Source organism: Dendrobates tinctorius, unplaced genomic scaffold (genome assembly GCF_039654945.1).
Source record: "Dendrobates tinctorius isolate UK_male_01 unplaced genomic scaffold, ASM3965494v1 ptg000026l, whole genome shotgun sequence".
NCBI lineage: Eukaryota > Metazoa > Chordata > Amphibia > Anura > Dendrobatidae > Dendrobates > Dendrobates tinctorius.
In genome coordinates this window covers 11,091,139-11,110,448 of record NW_027361694.1, presented here as the reverse complement: position 1 = coordinate 11,110,448, position 19,310 = coordinate 11,091,139, and the positions used below count along the sequence as shown (strand labels likewise).

General features: G+C 42.8%; 1 protein-coding gene across 2 annotated transcripts in view; it reads right to left on the bottom strand.

Annotated features, from left to right (window-relative positions):
* Nucleotides 1–19,310, bottom strand: part of PCCA (propionyl-CoA carboxylase subunit alpha) — an 805,290-nt gene that overhangs the window by 770,936 nt on the left and 15,044 nt on the right. The window contains exon 1 of one of the 2 annotated variants that reach the window (XM_073569503.1): nt 17,641–17,730. The exons of the other annotated variant lie outside the window; for it this stretch is intronic. Coding sequence (XP_073425604.1) covers nt 17,641–17,715 — 75 coding nt within the window. The 5' untranslated portion in view covers nt 17,716–17,730. Of the gene's footprint in view, nt 1–17,640; nt 17,731–19,310 lie in introns of those variants that run through there. 2 annotated transcript variants of the gene reach the window in all.

The window sequence follows — 19,310 nt, the reverse complement described above, 5'->3', positions numbered from 1 at the left end:
GCAAAACAGAAAAAAGCTCCGGTCATTAAGGGGTTAGAGAAGCACTTCCAGAAAAAAAGTTTTTTATCTTCTTAATTTACTGCAGTCATATAAAATGGAACTGTCATTTCAGCGCTGAGATCTCATCTCCCGAGATCTTGATGCCAAGATCTCCATCTGCGCATGCACCGCCCCCCTGGCAGCCATTTTCCCAGACTCCACCACAGGAAACCACAGAACTGCGGGGGGCTCTGCCCTTTCACGAAACCCAGGCAGAGCCCCCCCTGCAGCGACGGACACCCGTAGCACTGGACACCCACTCCTCCCAGCCTGTGGCATCACCCCACTCCTGCCTCCTCCAGCAGCGACCCTGGGACCCCGATTCACCGCAGCCACCACCCCCCAGCAGGCAACAAGGCGCATGGGTAAGCACCACCATTTTATTAAAAAAAAAAAAAATAATCATATTTTTCCTCCACAAATTCTGGGGTGCGTCTTATAATCTGAAAAATACGATGTGCTGTGTGTGGGTATATATATATATATACACTCACTGGCCACTTTATTAGGTACACCATGCTAGTAAGGGGTTGGACCCCCTTTTGCCTTCAGAACTGCCTCAATTCTTCGTGGCAGTGATTCAACAAGGTGCTGGAAGCATTCCTCAGAGATTTTGGACCATATTGACATGATGGCATCACACAGTTGGCGCAGATTTGTCGGCTGCACATCCCTGATGCGAATCTCCCGTTCCACCACATCCCAAAGATGCTCTATTGGATTGAGATCTGGTGACTGAGGAGGCCATTTGAGTACAGTGAACTCATTGTCATGTTCAAGAAACCAATCTGAGATGATTCGAGCTTTATGACATGGCGCATTATCCTGCTGAAAGTAGCCATCAGATGTTGGGTACATTGTGGTCATAAAGGGATGGACATGGTCAGCAACAATACTCAGGTAGGCTGTGGCGTTGCAACGATGCTCAATTGGTACCAAGGGGCCCAAAGAGTGCCAAGAAAAAATTCCCCACACCATGACACCACCACCACCAGCCTGAACCGTTGATACAAGGCAGGATGGATCCATGCTTTCATGTTGTTTACGCCAAATTCTGACCCTACCATCCGAATGTCGCAGCAGAAATCGAGACTCATCAGACCAGGCAACGTTTTTCCAAACTTCTACTGTCCAATTTCGATGAGCTTGTGCAAATTGTAGCCTCAGTTTCCTGTTCTTAGCTGAGAGGAGTGGTACCCAGTGTGGTCTTCTGCTGCTGTAGCCCATCTGCCTCAAAGTTCGACGCACTGTGCGTTCAGAGATGCTCTTCTGCCTACCTTGGTTGTAACGGGTGGCAATTTGAGTCACTGTTGCCTTTCTATCAGCTCGAACCAGTCTGCCCATTCTCCTCTGACCTCTGGCATCAACAAGGCATTTCCGGCCACAGAACTGCCGCTCACTGGATTTTTTTTCTTTTTCGGACCATTCTCTGTAAACCCTAGAGATGGTTGTGCGTGAAAATCCCAGTAGATCAGCAGTTTCTGAAATACTCAGACCAGCCCTTCTGGCACCAACAATCATGCCACGTTCAAAGGCACTCAAATCACCTTTCTTCCCCATACTGATGCTCGGTTTGAACTGCAGGAGATTGTCTTGACCATGTCTACATGCCTAAATGCACTGAGTTGCCGCCATGTGATTGGCTGATTAGAAATTAAGTCTTAACACACAGTTGGACAGGTGTACCTAATAAAGTGGCCAGTGAGTGTATATTATATATATATACACACACACACACTGTATATACACACACACACACACACACACACTTAAAATATATGTATCACAGAGCAGACAATGAATGGTCAAGACCCATTACCAAACAGTGATGTAACTGAGAATGCATATGGAGGGGGATGGGCACAAATACTTATCAGCCAGCAACTATCTAAGGGCAGTTTCACACGTCATTGTCTCCAGTACATGTAGTGAGTTTTCTCACGTACCGGAGACACTGACACACGTAGACACATTCGAATGAATGGGTCTATGCAGATGTCAGCGTGTTTTCACGGACCGTGTGTCCGTGTGCAAAACACGTCGACATGTCCGTTTTTGTGCAACAGCACGGATCACACGGACCCATACAAGTCAATGGGTCCGTGTAAACACGTACTGCACACGGATGCTGTCCGTGTGCGTTTTTAAAAGTCAAAGGGTTAATATTGAAAATAATTTTTCATAAACACGGACACTGACACACGGATGGCATACGTATGCACAGACACGGATAGCTCCGGTACCAGTTTTTCCGGTACCGGAATTATCTGGACGTGTGAAACTGCCCTAAGGTGTATGGCTACCTTAACCCCTTCATGACCCAGCCTATTTTGACCTTAACCTGGCCATTTTTTGCAATTCTGACCAGTGTCCCTTTATGATGTAATAACTCAGGAACGCTTCAACGTATCCTACCGATTCCAAGACTGTTTTTTCGTGATATATTGGGCTTCATGTTAGTGGTAAAATTTAGGTCGATAATTTTTGCATTTGTGAAAAAACGGAAATTTGGCAAAAATTTTGCAATTTTCAAATTTTTATTCTGTTAAACCAGAGAGTTATGTGACACAAAATAGTTAATAAGTAACATTTCCCACATGTCTACTTTACATCAGCACAATTTTGGAAACATTTTTTTTGCTAGGAAGTTGTAAGGCTTAAAAGTTGACCAGCGATTTCTCACTTTTACAACAAAATTTACAATTTTTTTTTTTTTAGGGACCACTTTGAGGGGTCTATATGGCAGAAAATTCCCAAAAGTGACACCATTCTAAAAACTGCACCCCTCAAGCAGCTAAAAACTACATTCAAGAAGATTATTAACCCTTCAGGTGCTTCACTGGAACTGAAACAACATGGAGGGAAAAAAAATGGACATTTTAATTTTTCCAACATAAATTTTCTTTTAGCATCAATTTTTCCATTTTCACATGGGTAATAGGATAAAATGGATCCTAAATTTTGTTGGGCAATTTCTCCTGAGTACACCGATACCTCATATGTGGTAATAAACCACTGTTTGGGCGCACGGCAGGGCTCAGAAGGGAAGGAGCCCCATTTGACTTTTTGAATGGAAAATATGCTTGAATATTTAGCGGTTGCCATGTCGCGTTTGGAGAGCCACTGTGCGCCTAAACATTGGAACTCCCCCACAAGTGACCCCATTTTGGAAACTAGTGCATAGTGAGCACTTTGAACCCCCAGGTGCTTCACAGAAGTTTATAAAGCAGAGCCGTGAAAATAAAAATATTTTTTTCCTCAAAAAATGATTTTTAGCCCACTATTTTTTTATTTTCACAAGGGTAACAGGATAAATTTGGACCCCAAAAGTTGTTGTCCAGTTTGTCCTGAGTATGCTCGTACCCCATATGTAGGGAGGGGGGGACCACTGTTTGGGCACACGTTGGGGCTCGGAAGGGAAGTAGTGACGTTTTGAAATGCCGACTTGATGGAATGGTCTGCAGGAGCCATGTTACGTTTACAGAGCCCCTGATGTACCTAAACAGTGGAAACCCCCCAAAAAGTGACCCCATTTTGGAAACTAGACCCCCCAAGGAACTAATCTAGATGTGTGGTGAGCACTTTGAACCCCCAAGTGCTTCACAGAAGTTTATAAACGCAGAGCCGTGAAAATAAAAAATATTTTTTTTTCTCCACAAAAAATATTTAGCCCCCATTTTTTTATTTTCCCAAGGGTACCAGGAGAAATTAGACCCCCAAATTTGTTGTGCAATTTTTCCTGAGTGAGCTGATAGCTCATATGTGGGGGTAAACCATTGTTTGGGCGCACGTCGGGGCTTGAATTGGAGTGTTTAACTTTTTGAATACAAAATTGGCTGGAATAAATGGTGGCGCCATGTCGTGTTTGGAGACCCCGTGATGGGCCTAAACAGTGGAAACCCCTCAATTCTATCGCCAACTCTAACCCCAACACACCCCTAATCCCAACACATCCCTAACCCTAATGGAAAAAAAAATATTTTATTATATGTCCCTACCTATGGGGGTGACAAGGGGGGGGGGGGGCGGTGATTTACTTTTTTATTTAAGGGAATATTTTCATTTCAGTAATTTAGGGCCAAGATAGAAAACCTCTCTATATGAGGCAGCCAAAGCTACAGAAACCGTTGTGTATGGGCGTTCCAGAAACAGTGAAGCACTTCTATGGCCCTTACGGGGGAAGAAAAAAAAAAAAAAAAAAAAGTGTAGCACAGCCAGTTGGGCTGCTTCTGTAGTCTCCACCACCTCTGGCTGATGACATTTGCATCAACCATTCATGGCTTAGATAGGAAAAAAAAAAAAAAAAGTTTATGGGTGGCAGAAAAAGTTGATAAAAGAAATCTTGGTCTCACATTGCAATAAATCTCATTTGCACACCTATTAAACTGGAGGAAATTGCACAACTAACTAGGTTCTAAGTCGTTTGTACCATAATATAACATAACTTGTGAATTGGGACAAAGGTTACAGCTAGGGAACATTTTTCTGCAATGTAACTGTAAACTACAAAGCCATCCTGGTAACAAATATGTATTCATGCAGGCATGAGGGGGTTTACCTATGGGCATTTTGATAAAAAGAGGAAAATCTCCTGCCAGACAATCCATGCTTTGTCGCTGTGGCAAAAATTGAGACAACTGCAGAGTTTTATAAAAATCAGCTTCTCTACATGTATGACAGCCATTCCAGTGTCAGTTGAATTTCATCCAGAGTACACCTCATTCTACTTAATGTGCTTCTGATTAGGTGATCACCTGAACCAAATCTTATTTATTTAACGAAGGAAAGTATAAAAAACCCTGCTGTGGTGTTCACAATCCTCTTGTAGTAGGACAAGCTGGATGGCAAAACAAAATGCTAGTAATATACCAAAAGCAATAGGAATGAAAAAATAACTTAACCATGCAAAAGGAGTTGAAAAGATAAGTCTTGAGTGAGGAAAAGGTCTCAATTCTGGCTTTACTAGCAGAGGGATCCAGTGAGCGTCATGTTGCCTCCATCCTTAAAATTTCTAAGACGGCAGTCCATTAAGCCCCCGTTACACACTGCGATATCGCCAGCAATATCGCTGCAAAGTCACCGATTTTGTGACGTGCTAGCGATATCGCTAGCGATATCGCTGCATGTGATACTTACCTCCGACCGGCTCCCTCGCTGATCGCGTGAGAAGCTGCTGGATCATTCCTCGTCGACCACTTCCTGCGGCGCTTCCTGCTGTGACGACGAGCGACGTGTGGAGCTGGGCGGGAGGACGTAGGATCGCCGCGTCTGACAGGTAAGTAGCGATCCCCGTCCCCAGCGATGTCGCTGGTGAGATCTGCCTGAGTGGCAGCTCACTAGCGACCTAGCGATGCACCAGCGATCCTGACCGCGTCATATCGCTAGTCGGGATCGCTGGTGCATCGCTAGGTGTAACGGTACCCTTACAACGAGATCAAGCAGCAGACATTGGGGGACAACAAACCTACAGACCGACAGAGGGCGAAAACAACAGTCCACTGAACGGGAAGACCGCCATCTTATTCGAATGTCACTCAGCAACCGCAGGATGACATCAAGTGACCTACAAAAGGAATGGCAAATGGCAGCTGGGATGAAGCGCATGGCAAGAACAGTTCTTAACAGCCTCCTAGAGGCAGGGCTCAAGTCATGTGAAGCTAGATGGAGTAAGGTAGTCTTCTCTGAGTCTAGTTTTCAGCTTTGCCCAACACCTGGTCATCTAATAGCTAGATGGAGACCTGGAGAGGTGTACAAGCCAGAGTCTTGCACCCACTGTGAAATTTGGTGGAGGATTGGTGAAGATCTGGGGATGCTTCAGCAAGGCTGGAACTGGGCAGGTTAATCTTTGAGAAGGATGCATGAATCAAGCCACATACAATGTTATCCTGGATAAACAGTTGATTCCTTCAGCTCAGGCAATGTTCCACAACTCTGAGGACTGGTTTTTCCAGAAGGACAATGTGCCATGCCACACAGCTAGGTCAATGTGTGGATGAAGAACCACTACATCAAATTCCTGCCATGGCCAGCCTAATCTCCAGACCTGAACCCCATTGAAAACCTTTGGAATGTAATCAAGAGGAAGATAGTCACAAGCCATCAAACAAAGAACTGCTTAAATTTTTATACCAAGAGTGGTATAAGGTCATCCAAAAGCAGTGTGAAAGACTGGTGGAAAGCACGCCAAGACGCATGAAAGCTGTGATTCTGTGATGAAAACCATGGTTATTCCACAAAATATTGATTTCTGAACTCTTCCTGAGTTAAATCATTAGTATTGTTGTTTCTAAATGATAGTGAACTTGTTCTCTTAGCATTATTTGAGGTCTGCAAGCACTGCATTTTTTTTTTGTTATTTTGACCATTTCTCATTTTCTGAAAATAAATACAAAATTTAGTGCTTGGAAATTCAGAGACATGCTAGTAGTTTATAGAATAAAAGAGCAATTTACTTTTTGCTCAAAAATATACCTAGAAAGAGAAAAATCAGACAAACTGAAAATTATGGGGGGGGGGGGGAAATAGGGGGCATGTGTGAACCTGCATGTCAATTTATTGACTTCTATTTGAAACCACTCGTGGAATCACGGACATCCTATATTCGTGACACGGCGGACGTCCTGGCAAGGGTTGATGGCATCACTGTGGAACCTTCCACTCTTCTGGTCACTGCTGACGTGGAAAGTCTCTACACCTGCATTGATCATTCGGTGGGTGTGGATGCTGTCAGTCGTTTCTTGGGGGCCTCCGACCTGGATGGCCCTCTGTGAGCTAGTCCTCGAGCTGGTCGACTTAATCCTTACCCATAATTTTGTCTTGAAAGATCATTTTTACTTGCAGAGGCGGGGCGCAGCCTGTGTGCCCTCGTACGCCAACCTCTTTCTTGGCGGTTGGGAGAGAGATTTGTTTGGCGATGGGGGCCCGCAGGGCGTTTCCCCATGTGCTGTGCTGGTACCACTTTATAGATGATATTTTATTTTTGTGGGATGGTACTGTTGACCAATTCGGGGATTTCATGAGGTCTTTGAATGAAAATAGTCGTAACATCCGTTTGACACATGCGTTTGATGATAGGAGTGTGGACTTACTGGACGTTCGCCTGGAGGTCGATGCTGACCGGTGCATCCAGACGGACGTATTCAGGAAACCCACATCCGTAAATTCTTTATTACACGCTACATCAGCCCATGATTCTGCCACTGCGAGGGCCATCCCAGTCGGACAGTTCCTTCTAATGCGGCACATCTGCTCCACCGATGATCGATTTGAGAGACAAGCCCAGGACTTGAAAGATAGCTTCCTGACAAGGGGCTACATCCGCAGGTGTGTTAAGTCAGGTTATAACAGGGCGAGACATACCCCACGCAGCAGTCTCTTATATCATACCCAGAAGAGTGGAATGCCCGATGGAGATGGACCTATACGGTTCATCTCCACATATAATCACGAGTGGCACAATATGCGTGCCATTTTGCATAAACATTGGTCTATCCTGGAGATAGATCCATCCCTGAGGGCCGTCCTGGGGAACTCTCCTTCCATGACACCATGTTGATCAAAGAATCTAAATGACCTATTGGTACGGAGCCATCATGTTCCCACCCCTAGAAACTCTTATGGTTCCAGCAGTCCGGTGTGTGGGTCTTCACCATGCGGGCACTGTCTTGCCTGTGCCAATGTCCTGCGCTGCTCTACCTTTGGCTCCTCAGATGGCACAAGGGAATATAAGATCAGACATCGGATCTCGTGTAGTACCTCAGATGTGATCTACTATGCTACATGCCCGTGCCCTAAAATATATGTGGGTCTTACTACCAGGGAGCTGAGGGTGTGAACACGTGAGCAGGTGCGGGACATAGGCGCAGCCAGTACAGTGTCTGATCAGGTTGAGCTCAAAACCATTCCCAGACATTTTGGGTTACACCATTAGGCAATGTGCACACGTTGCGGATTTTGCTGTGGATCCGCAACGTTTCTAGCCCTGCGGGTCTGCAGTAGAATCTGCTGCATTGTACAGTACCATTTTACTCTATGTAAAACGGAAATCGATGTGCACATGCTGCGGAATTTTCTGCGCTGTTTTGCTGCGGTGTCAAATCCGCAGAAAGAAATGACATGTCACTTCTTTTCTGTGGATTCCGCTGCGGTTTACCATCTCCTCCATTGTAGAGATGATAAACTGCAGAGCAAAACCGCAGCCTAATCCGCAGGTCTTTTGACCTGAAATTTACCTGCGGATTTTACAAAATCCGCGGGGAGAAATCCGCAGCATCTAAAAACTACGTGAGCACATACCCCAACTGTGACGCGGGTTTGCTGAAAATTAGGGGAATTGATGTACTCCACATGGGCATCAGGAGCGGCGATTACAAAAAAGTCCTCGCACAAATGGAAGTGTATTGTACAATTAGACACCATGACACCAAGAGGACTTAATGAGTTTCTGAGCTTCGCCCCCTGATGTCCTTGTGTAGGTATCCACACACTTTTGTGGATTTATATCCGGGCACGTTAGTATGTGATTATTAGTATATGTATTCCATTTTAACTTATATTTTTCAGTTATCCTTGTGTTATTTCCTTGTAAAAGTAATAAAAAAATATTCCCTAAAATTTATTTTTTGAAAATAAAACAAAAAAAAAAAATAATAAAAGTACACATATTTGGTATCGCCGCTTCCGTAATGACCCACCCTATAAAACTGTCCCACTAGTTAACCCCTTTAGCGAACCCCTTAAAAAAAAAATAATTTATCATCATCAGGGCTGTGGAGTCGGAGTCGTGGAGTCGGAGTCGTATTAATATTTCATAATTGAACCTTCATATGAATTTTATAAATGTTACACAAATATATATGTTCTATCAAACTATGAACAGTGATAAGCAGTTCTGCTGGAGATAGAGACAATTCTTACTTCTTGAGTGTCACTGTTCTCCACTGCCCTTATCTAATCTTATACTTGGTTAACCTCATGCTGCCCCAACCCCCCTACTTACAATGTATGAAACTGAAAGTGAAAATGTGTTGCAAATTCTTAGTAGTAAAGCTCCTCCTCTAGACTAGATCATACTAGGTGTGCGTCTTCCAAGCATCTCACAGCTGCCTGCTACTCAGAAGAGGAAGACTGTGAAGTATTATCCTTTCAACAAACTTTGCATCAGTTAACTGTGAGTACATGAGGAATAATAACAGTATTACTGACCACTATATCAGTTGTACGACCTGGCAATAATTTTGTACAATTGTTTTTAGGAAAAACAATTGTCATTTGGATTGTGAATGCAGAATTAAAAACCTGAGAATGTCAAAGAAGAATCAAATTAAATCAGCTGTATTTGAACATTTCACCATCACTCAAGATAGAAAACATTATGTCTGTCAGTGTATGACAAATGATCCAGACGAAAACAAAATGCTGTGAAGCCAAGATGAGTGCATATTCAGGCAAAGATAAAAATGCTCCTACCAGAGCTTCTAATCTAAAGAGACATTTACAGCACTTTCATCCAGAAATACTGAAAGCAGTGGATGAGAAAGACTGCATCCAAACCAATGAACCAGTGCCCAGCTCTTCCAGCCAAACAAAGAAGCAGAGAACTTTGCAGCCATCAGTTGCAAGATATTTTGTCAGTGACAAAGTTACTGCGACAATGACAGTAGATACATTTAAAAAACAGATCATAGAGCTTGTTGTAAAGGATAGTGTGCCTATTTCATTATTTTCACGACCAGCTTTTATGTGTCTGAATGGGGAAAAGGCCCGCAAGCTTGGTGTTTCTCTGGAGAGAGAGAGTATTAGAAAATTAGTAATCGAAGAAGCTTTTAAACAAAAGGAAGAACTTAAAAAAACTCTCAAGGGACGCTTTCTGTTTCTTAAAATGGATGCCTGCACACGTCACAGAGTGAACTATTTTGCCATCAATGTCCGATTTGTTTGTGACAAAAATGAAATAGTTACCAAGACATTGGCAGTAAAAGACACCAAAGCTCATCACACCAGTGAGTTTCTCCAGGTCTTGGTGGAAAAGGTTCTGCAAGACTATGAACTTAAAAAAGAGCAAGTTCTTTCTGTCGTAACTGACAATGCTTCAAATATGATAAGTACTATTAAGCTAATGAATGAGAGTAATGATGGTGACCAGCAGCTAGAAGAACATTCTGGGTCCACAGACACAGAAATGTTTGAAATAGAGGAACACAGTATTGTAACTGAGGAGCAAACTGAAGTTGCTTCAGATGAACAGCAACATGATAGTTTAGATGATCTTGTTGAAACTGTGTCAATATGTTCTTTCATTCATCACATGCGCTGTGTTGTGCATACGCTACAGCTGGCTATAAGAGACAGTCTGCAAGAAGGGCATGCTGCTGCACTGATTGGCAAGGTGAGAAAATTGGCTACTGTTGCCAGAACCCCTAAAGTTGACTCAATTTTGAAGAGACGTGCTGGAAAAGGGGCAGTTATTGATCAAGCCACATGATGGGGCAGTACTTAATTAATGATTCAGCGCTTGGTTGAACTGAAAACCTTTCTTGTAGACATGGCTAACCCTCAACTGACGCTAAATGAAAGTCAGTGGAATCAGGTGACTGAGGTGGAAAAATTGCTAGAGCACCCATTTACAGTGACTAAAAAATTACAAGCAGAGGACTTAAAACCAGGTATTTACTTAAAGGAGTGGAAGAACCTGATGTTTTGCCTGTCCCAAAGAGGAGGGTTAATTGCAAGTGGCATTGCTACATCAATGAAACGGAGAGAGGAGCTACTATTACAAAATAACATTCTTTTGGCAGCTGTTTATGTAGACCCAATGCATCGGATTCTTCTAGATGATCAACAGCTAAGTAAAGGAAAAGAAGCTCTGTTTGAAATAGCAGTAAGGATGAAAGGGTTGCAGAACAGTCAGGAGGAAGAAGAATTTGGTCATCCTGCCACATCTTCACCCTCATCATCAACTGATGAAGAATTTAATTTCGAAAAATATTTGGATCACAAGGACCGTGCAAAGCGTTCCCGCATAGAAGAGTCATCCCCATCAAGGAACACAGCCAGTACATTTCAGCAGAATTTTTCATGTGCACTAAAAGAAATTGAGAAATTTGACCGTTCATCAAAAATAACAGTGCAACAAGCGATTCCTCTGTATCCTGACATTGTCAGAGATGTTGCCCGAGTGGTTACTGCTTTGCCACCAACACAAGTTAGTGTAGAGAGGTTGTTCTCTGCTCTCAAAATAATTAGATCAGATTTGAGGGCATCCATGAAGGAGGATCTGACAGAGGCAATACTTTTTCTGAGGACAAATTTATAGATTTCTTCTTATTAACTGCATAAAAGTGTTTATTGCATATTTACTTACAGTTTAGAAAAGTTTACAAAAGTTATTTGCTATATTCTAATAAATGTAGTTTTTGCTCTAAGTGGTCTGATTACTTATATGATGGTGAGAAACTGAATAAGCACGATGTTTAATATTTTACAACAGTAAATTTGTTGTTATGAATTGGCCATTTATGAAGGAGTCGGAGCCGGAGTCGGAGCCTGATAAAATCCAGGAGTCGGAGTCGCAACTGTGGCTTACCGACTCCACAGCCCTGATTATCATACCGCCGAACAAAAAGTGCAATAACGCACGATCAAAAAGACGCATATAAATATCCATGGTACCGCTGAAAACGTCATCTTGTCCCGCAAAAAACGAGCCACATCACATCGTCATCAGCCAAAAAAAAAAAAAAAAAAAAAAAAAAAAAAGTTATAGCTCGCAGAATAAAGCGATGCAAAAATAATTTTTTATATAGAAATTGTTTTCATTGCATAAAAGCGCCACAACATAAAAAAAATGACATAAATGAGGTATCGCTGTAACCGTACTGACCCGAAGAATAAAACTGCTTTATCAATTTTACCGCACGCGGAACGGTGTAAACGCACCCCCCAAAAGAAATTCATGAAACGCTGGTTTTTGCTCATTCTGCGTCCCAAAAATCGGAATAAAAAGCTATCAAAAAATGTCACATGCCCGAAAATGATACCAATAAAAACGTCAACTCGTCTCGCAAAAAATAAGACCTCACATGTCTCGGTGGGTCAAAATAAGGAAAAATTATAGCTCTCAATGTGGTGATGCATAAACTATCTTTACAATAAAAAGCGTCTTAGCGTATGACAGCTGCCAAAAATAAAAACCCGCCATAAATAGTAAATCAAACCCCCCGTTATCACCCCCTTAGTTAGGGGGAAAAAAAAAAATATAAAAAATGTTATTTCCATTTTCCCATTAAGACTATGGTTAGGGCTAGGTCTGGAGTTAGAAATGGGGGAATTCCACTGTTTTGGCACATCAGGGGCTTTCCAAACGCGACATGGCGTCCTCTCACAATTCCAGCCAAAAAAGTTAAATGGCGCTGCTTCCCTTCCGAGATCTGCCATGTGCCCAAATAGTGGTTTACCCCCATATATTGGGTATCAGCGCACTCAGGACAAATTGCACAATAACTTTTGGGGGCCAGTTACCCTTGGGAAAATAAAAATTGGGGGTGAAAAGATCATTTTTGTGGAAAAAATATGATTTTTTTAATTGTACGGCTGAACGTTATAAACTTCTGTGAAGCCCTTGGGGGTTCAAAGTGCCCACCACATATCTAGATAAGTTCCTTTGGGGGGGGGTCTAGCGTCCAAAATAGGGTCACTTGTGGGGGGGTTTCCACTGTTTAGGCACATCAGGGGCTCTCCAAACGTGGCATGGCGTCCAATCTGAATTCCAGCCAATTTTGCAGTGAAAAAGTCAAACGGCGCTCCTTCCCTTCCGAGCTCTGCCATGCGCCCAAACAGTGGTTCCCCACACATATCAGGCATCAGCGTACTCAGGACAAATTGCACAATAACTTTTGCAGTCCAATTCCTCCTGTTACCCTTGGTAAAATAAAAAAAATTGAACCCGAAGTAATTTTTTTTGTGAAAAAAAGTTAAATGTTCATTTTTTTCCTGTGAAGCACCTGAAGGGTTAATTAACTTCTTGAATGTGGTTTTGAGCACCTTGAGGGGGTGCAGTTTTTAGAATGGTGTCACTTTTGGGGATTTTCTATCATATAGACCCCTCAAAGTGGCTTCAAATGTGATGTGGTCCCTAAAAATAAAATGGTGTTGTAAAAATGAGAAATCGCTGGTGAACTTTTAACCCTTATAACTTCCTAACAAAAAAATTTTGGTTCCCAAATTGTAATGATGTAAAGTAAACAGGTGGGAAATGTTATTTATTAAGTTTTTTGAGTGCCATATCTCTGATTTAAGAGCATAAAAATTGGGGGAAAAAAAAAAAAAAAAAAATTGCGAAATTTTCACCAAATTTCCATTTTTTTCACAAATAAACGCAAGTTATATGAATGAAATTTTAACCACTAACATGAAGTACAATATGTCACGAGAAAACAATGTCAGAATCACCGGGATCCATGGAAGCGTTCCAGAGTTATTACCTTGTTAAGGGGAAAATATATGGCATATGAATATATACAAGAATCAAAACTGTACCACTATATGGACGCTTTGCTGATCATGTTGCTTTAAGATATTTCTGATTTTCTGTTAATTGTTTCTGTATGATATCACCCACCTAAGCTTCATTTAATATTTAATGAACTGGGTGGATTAGGGTGGATCGGGCTAGAAAACAATACTTATGTACATAAGTATTGTGTAGCGATATGAGAACAGTATGAGAACAGTAAATATTAACGTGGAAACGTACATAATGATTGTGTAGCGGTATGGGAACGACAAATAGTAACCTGGAAACGTACCCATGATGTAAAAACACAAACTCTGTATAAAAGCTGTTCATTTTTGGATTAAAGACAGAGAAGAATCATACTGACACGATACACCTTGTCTTGTGTATTCTTTTCTCCGTGCACGTAAAATCTCTACCAAAGATCCAATTTGGCCACAGACAATTAAGACGGGCCACACCCTAGTGCGTCGGAATCAACAGTTGGCGCTCAAACAGTGGGGCTCAGGACGATACCAGATGATCACAGCCGCAACAAAATCTCCCCCCAGGACGGACGTCTTTCCAGCGGGACGAGACTGCAGCTCGAGACCTGGTGAGAAAATATATCATCTTACCTAACCTTCTGTATTCACGTCCGGCTGGAAGGAGATAGTTGGCTGTCTTCTCTGAACCCTTAAACTGACCACGTTTGAAAGTCCTGAGCCTACGGACCCGGTCAGGTATATAATTCCTTAATTGTCTGTGTGTATTGTTCGGTCTAACCAATTCAGAGGGTGTGTCTAGAATCTGTCAAGTATCTGATAAAAACTATTTCATACTGCACTAGCGCTACTAGAAACAAAACAGAGCAGAGTACAAAGGGGGTGTTCACACTGGGTTATCACCCTGGTTCCGACCTTAGACGGTCGAAGAAGAGATATATTATATGTGCTCACGTCCGGCCATACGCCCACAGTATAAACTGGGCCCGGTGACGTGAATGACACGGTAGTTTTTAAGGAAAGAGGTGATTACTAATTTTTCCCCCCTCTGCTGAAATATCAACCACCTATCTAGAGGTGATTACCACTATTTACTATACCTAAAGTGACAAAAAGCCCAGCCCTAGTTGCCTTGGTAACAAAGAACAGTGAAAGGGATAAGGAATACATTCATAATAGTTTTTATGTTTTGAAGTATTGATGCATTGTTGAGACACGCCTGTCCGCAGCTCTCATATTGAATATACTGCCATACTGGTTAGACTGCTATTTCAGCTGCATTTCCTGAATCCAAAGTGTTTAACAATCCCGCTACATTATCTGTATTCAGTCCGGAGGATATAAAATATAGAGTGTAATAAGTTGTTTTATAGTATACACACAGTAACCCTTCAAGCATATTTATAATTACGGTAATCTAAAAGTTTAATTGTCTGCCTTATGTGCTTTGCCTCTCTGCTTTGCTGTTTTGGTTGTTTGCATACGTGATTGTTACCTCAGCCAGCCTGAAAAGGAAAAAAATATAGATAGGGAGACGTACTGAGCAAATTCACTGTCACTCTGGTTCCGGTCCTGCTCTCGGCTTGACCGATGATCGCAGAAGTCTGAACTGTGTCTCTCCCAGTGGGCAAGTGGGAGTAGGGGCTTGATTACTCTCAGTGATTTTCCAACCTCTAAGTGGTTGGTGACTTCTTGCGGGTTTCCCACCGGACATCATCTGGCTAAGATGATGGTGTTTAAGGCCGGTTTCACATTAGCGCTTTTTCAGCGCACGCACGGCCGGGGGTAGCTCCGCCCCCGAGCCGGCTCTCTGCCCGGCGTGCCCGCCCCTTGCTTGTAGCGCCGCCTACTAGCGGACAGCGGCGCCTGCGATAGGCGCACCCTATCTTTAGCATAGGGTGCGCAGATCGTGCGCAGGCCGTGCGCTAGTTGCGCTTTGACCTGCGCTGCGCACTTTTGACGGTGCGCCGTGCGCGCCAAAATCCGAAAAGTTTGATTTTGGCGCGCACGGCGCACCGTCAAAAGTTCGCAGCGCAGGTCAAAGCGCAACTAGCGCACGGCCTGCGCACGATCTGCGCACCCTATGCTAAAGATAGGGTGCGCCTATCGCAGGCGCCGCTGTCCGCTAGTAGGCGGCGCTACAAGCAAGGGGCGGGCACGCCGGGCAGAGAGCCGGCTCGGGGGCGGAGCTACCCCCGGCCGTGCGTGCGCTGAAAAAGCGCTAATGTGAAACCGGCCTTAGCTGCAGCATAGGTTCATAAGTTATATGGGTGGAAGGGTAATTTCAATTACCGTGTTGATGTGACTGAGTGATTGCTTTCTCCCTGAAAATTATGGTTTGCCCAGGTGTAGATTTTTCACCTCTACAAATCAGGCTGGCATATGGATAGGTAAATTGCGAATTGTCTTGGTGTCAAGGATTCGCAGTATTTGATGTCAGTACCAGTTTTAAATTCATTGTCTTTTGTAGTGTGTATAATTTGCAGGAGGCGTACTAGCATGTGGTTAAAATTTTTGAATGCATTCTATGTGTGTATACATATATATGTTGTGAAATTAGAGAATTGGATAAACTGGTTTTGTTCTGCATACTATAATTATAAGGTTAGTTGGTTCAGGTAGAAAGAGAATTACTTGAATGGTAATTGCTTGATTTGTACAGATATCTCTGTGAGATCCGAGGTCTATTGTTACTTTTTAGTTATTGTTTTACTAATGTCACTACATTTCTCTATGAGATGGTTTTCTTTGAAATGTTTTAGAGCGAAAGTTTTGAGGAAACAGAAATTTTAACAATTTATAAGGTATTTTTATACTACGCAGTTTCTGGATACACAAGATTTGTGAAATACTCTGGTGTTAGTTGTTGGTTATTTCCCTATATTACTGTGTTCAAGATAGCTAGACATCACTATGTTCACTGAAGACCCCTTTACTCGGACATAAGGAGTACATACAGCTTTTACAGTCACATATCCAACTGTTCATAACCCCGTGTGAATTTGTTTTAAGACGCACACATACACATGTTTTTCAGATATACTCAGAATTCAGATGATAGAATGGGTGGGAGCGGTCAGTCAATATCTATAAGACAGATATGACCCATAGTGGAGTGAGGAAGAAAATGTACGTTAAGAAACCCTCCGATCATGAGGGGAGGAGCATTAGATAAGAAGGGATGGAAGAATGTGTTAATGAGTGGAGAGCAGCGTCCCAGCCTCAGGTATTATGAGGTGTTACAGGACCCTGAAGCATTTTATAAGATGGCAGAGGAAGTTAGGAAAAAAGGCATGAGGAGAGGAATATAACAAGATTGCTGAATTTTGCGCAAAACAAATATTTACACAGGAAGATGTCAGTTGCAATATCTGCATTACATTCATTCATACTTCTTATATACATTCCCGATGACTGGACGTGTGCCAGCTGTCAAACGCAGAATGCAGAACATCGTGAGACTTGTTCTGACTGTCAGATGACCAACCCAAAGAGCCGTACCTTCTTTCCAACTATTTATATAGACGGCACGTCTTATGCTACATCCTGTCCAGCATCCATTATAGGTTTATTAATTAATGTCGTTTATGAAAAGAATAATGAAGAAAAAGATGAATATGACATGGAGGTATATAATTAAACAGAACAGGAAGAGACAGGAAATAAATAGCTCAGACTGATAATCTACAGTATTTATCGTTATATGGTGAGGGGACATAATTATCATCATCATCATCATCATCATCTTTTAAGCCTCAAAGCTCATTCTTGTGTACACAATCTACTCCACACAAGGACTCCTGGAAATACCAGGAGACAGATACCCTAGTAAGCAGCTTGCCAGACCCCCCATTCTCCAGGATGTCATGCAGGGAAAAGGAGAACCTGTGGATAGTTTCTTCCACCGATGTAACAAAAAGTTTCTGGATCTCAGATTTGAAATGCAAATTAGTCCCCATTTGGAAGAAGCTTGACACCCACCAATACCGAGCTCCAGATTTTAATAGGGTATTGGCATACTGATTCCACAACCCATGAAAGTACGTATACTCTTGCAGCCCCCCCCCCCCCACAAAAATACAATAGAGAAACAACATCTCTCACCCAGACAGAGGTTGAGGATACTCCTCTCAAATTCCTGGTGGGTCCCGATGCAATCAGAAGATTGATCAGGGACATTGATCTACTTGCTGAAGAAGTATGTAGTCTTTTCTTTTTTTTACAGGACACATCTGTAGATCATGTGGGCGTTGAACTAATGGCACTGATCCCAGACTCAATATTGGCAGGCTGAAAATCCAGTTTGTAAAGGTGGGGCAGAAGCCAGTAGCCCAGCTGCCAAGGAAATTGCAATATTTACCCTCCATTTCATTATTTGCAATTATTTCTATGAAGTTATGGATAATACATGACTTATGTGCTGTCAATGAAGTTATAGTACTGAACACATCTATGGTACCAAACCCACACACTATGTTTTGTTTTTATCAATTCTATTTATTTTTCTATGGTTCACGGTGATTGACCTGGCCAATGCTTTCTTCAGTTTATTTCTACATGCTGCAAGCCAGTACCTGCTTGTTTTCACACGAGGGCCAGCAATATATTTGGACTATGATGCCTCAAGGGGCACAGTATAGCCTCTCTATGTTCACCCGAGCCATGACCACGGTCCTGGAGCCCTGGAAGAGGATACATCCCACAGCCACTTTTTTTTTTTTTACAATACATATGGATGACCTACGACCCTGACTGAAGACAGCCAAGACAATACTGCTCTTCTACACATGCAACCTTTTTTATAACTATTTTAAGGTTAACCAAAGAAGGTATCTGTGTGTTTTATATGCTAAATTGCAATCACATTTTCACAGCTCTAGGACTGCCACGCTATACTGAACTGTTTTGTCTGTTTGTCATGAAGAAGCCTGACCATGTAAATGGAGTCCTAACACAGCTTCACGGAGGAAGACAATGCCCTCCTGGCTTCTACTCTCCAAAACCTGACCAAGTGACTCGTGAAGTCCAAACCTGCATGAGAACCGTGTTTGCAACCCACCTGTGCTGGATAAAGCTTCTGATATTTCTGTCTGCAATGCCCTACTCTGCTCCCGGACAACGTCACCATCTCCAGATGTGCTGTCCATAATCCAGCTACTCTTCTACCTCTGCCAAAGGGGGGAGGAAGATGGAGGATGAAAACCACATCTCTGACACATTAGTGGAAGAGGTAGTCGACTCTGAAATGGCTGAACGCGATTGTCTTGCTGTCATGAGGCAAGAGAACACCTGGAAGATCCTGACCTGATGCTCTTTGTGGCTAGACCAAGGTATGCAGACCAAGAAGGCCGTTCGCACACTGGTATAGCAGTAGCCACAGAAGTAACTTGCTGCCAGCAAAACCACTGCCTACATCCAAAGGCAGGACTGCGGGCCTTGACAGAAGCATACGAGAGGTCCACTCAACATGAAGCTGTCAAGATCAATCTGGAGGGAAAGAGGCTTCATCACGGCTAACGGAACGCCAGTCTGACACCACAAAGCCATACAAGAATTAATGGAGTCCTTGTTGATGCCAGGAAGAGTTGCGGTGGTAAAAGTAAAAGCACACACACTGGAGACACTTCAAGGGAAGCAGTGGGAAACAGACTAGCTGAAGTAACAGCAAAAGAAGCAGCAGTAATACCGGTTGACACGGAAACAGAGGAAAAGGAATAACCCTGGAAAAAGATGTTCTGACACTCCAGAAACAAGTATCCAAGGAAGAAAAGAAG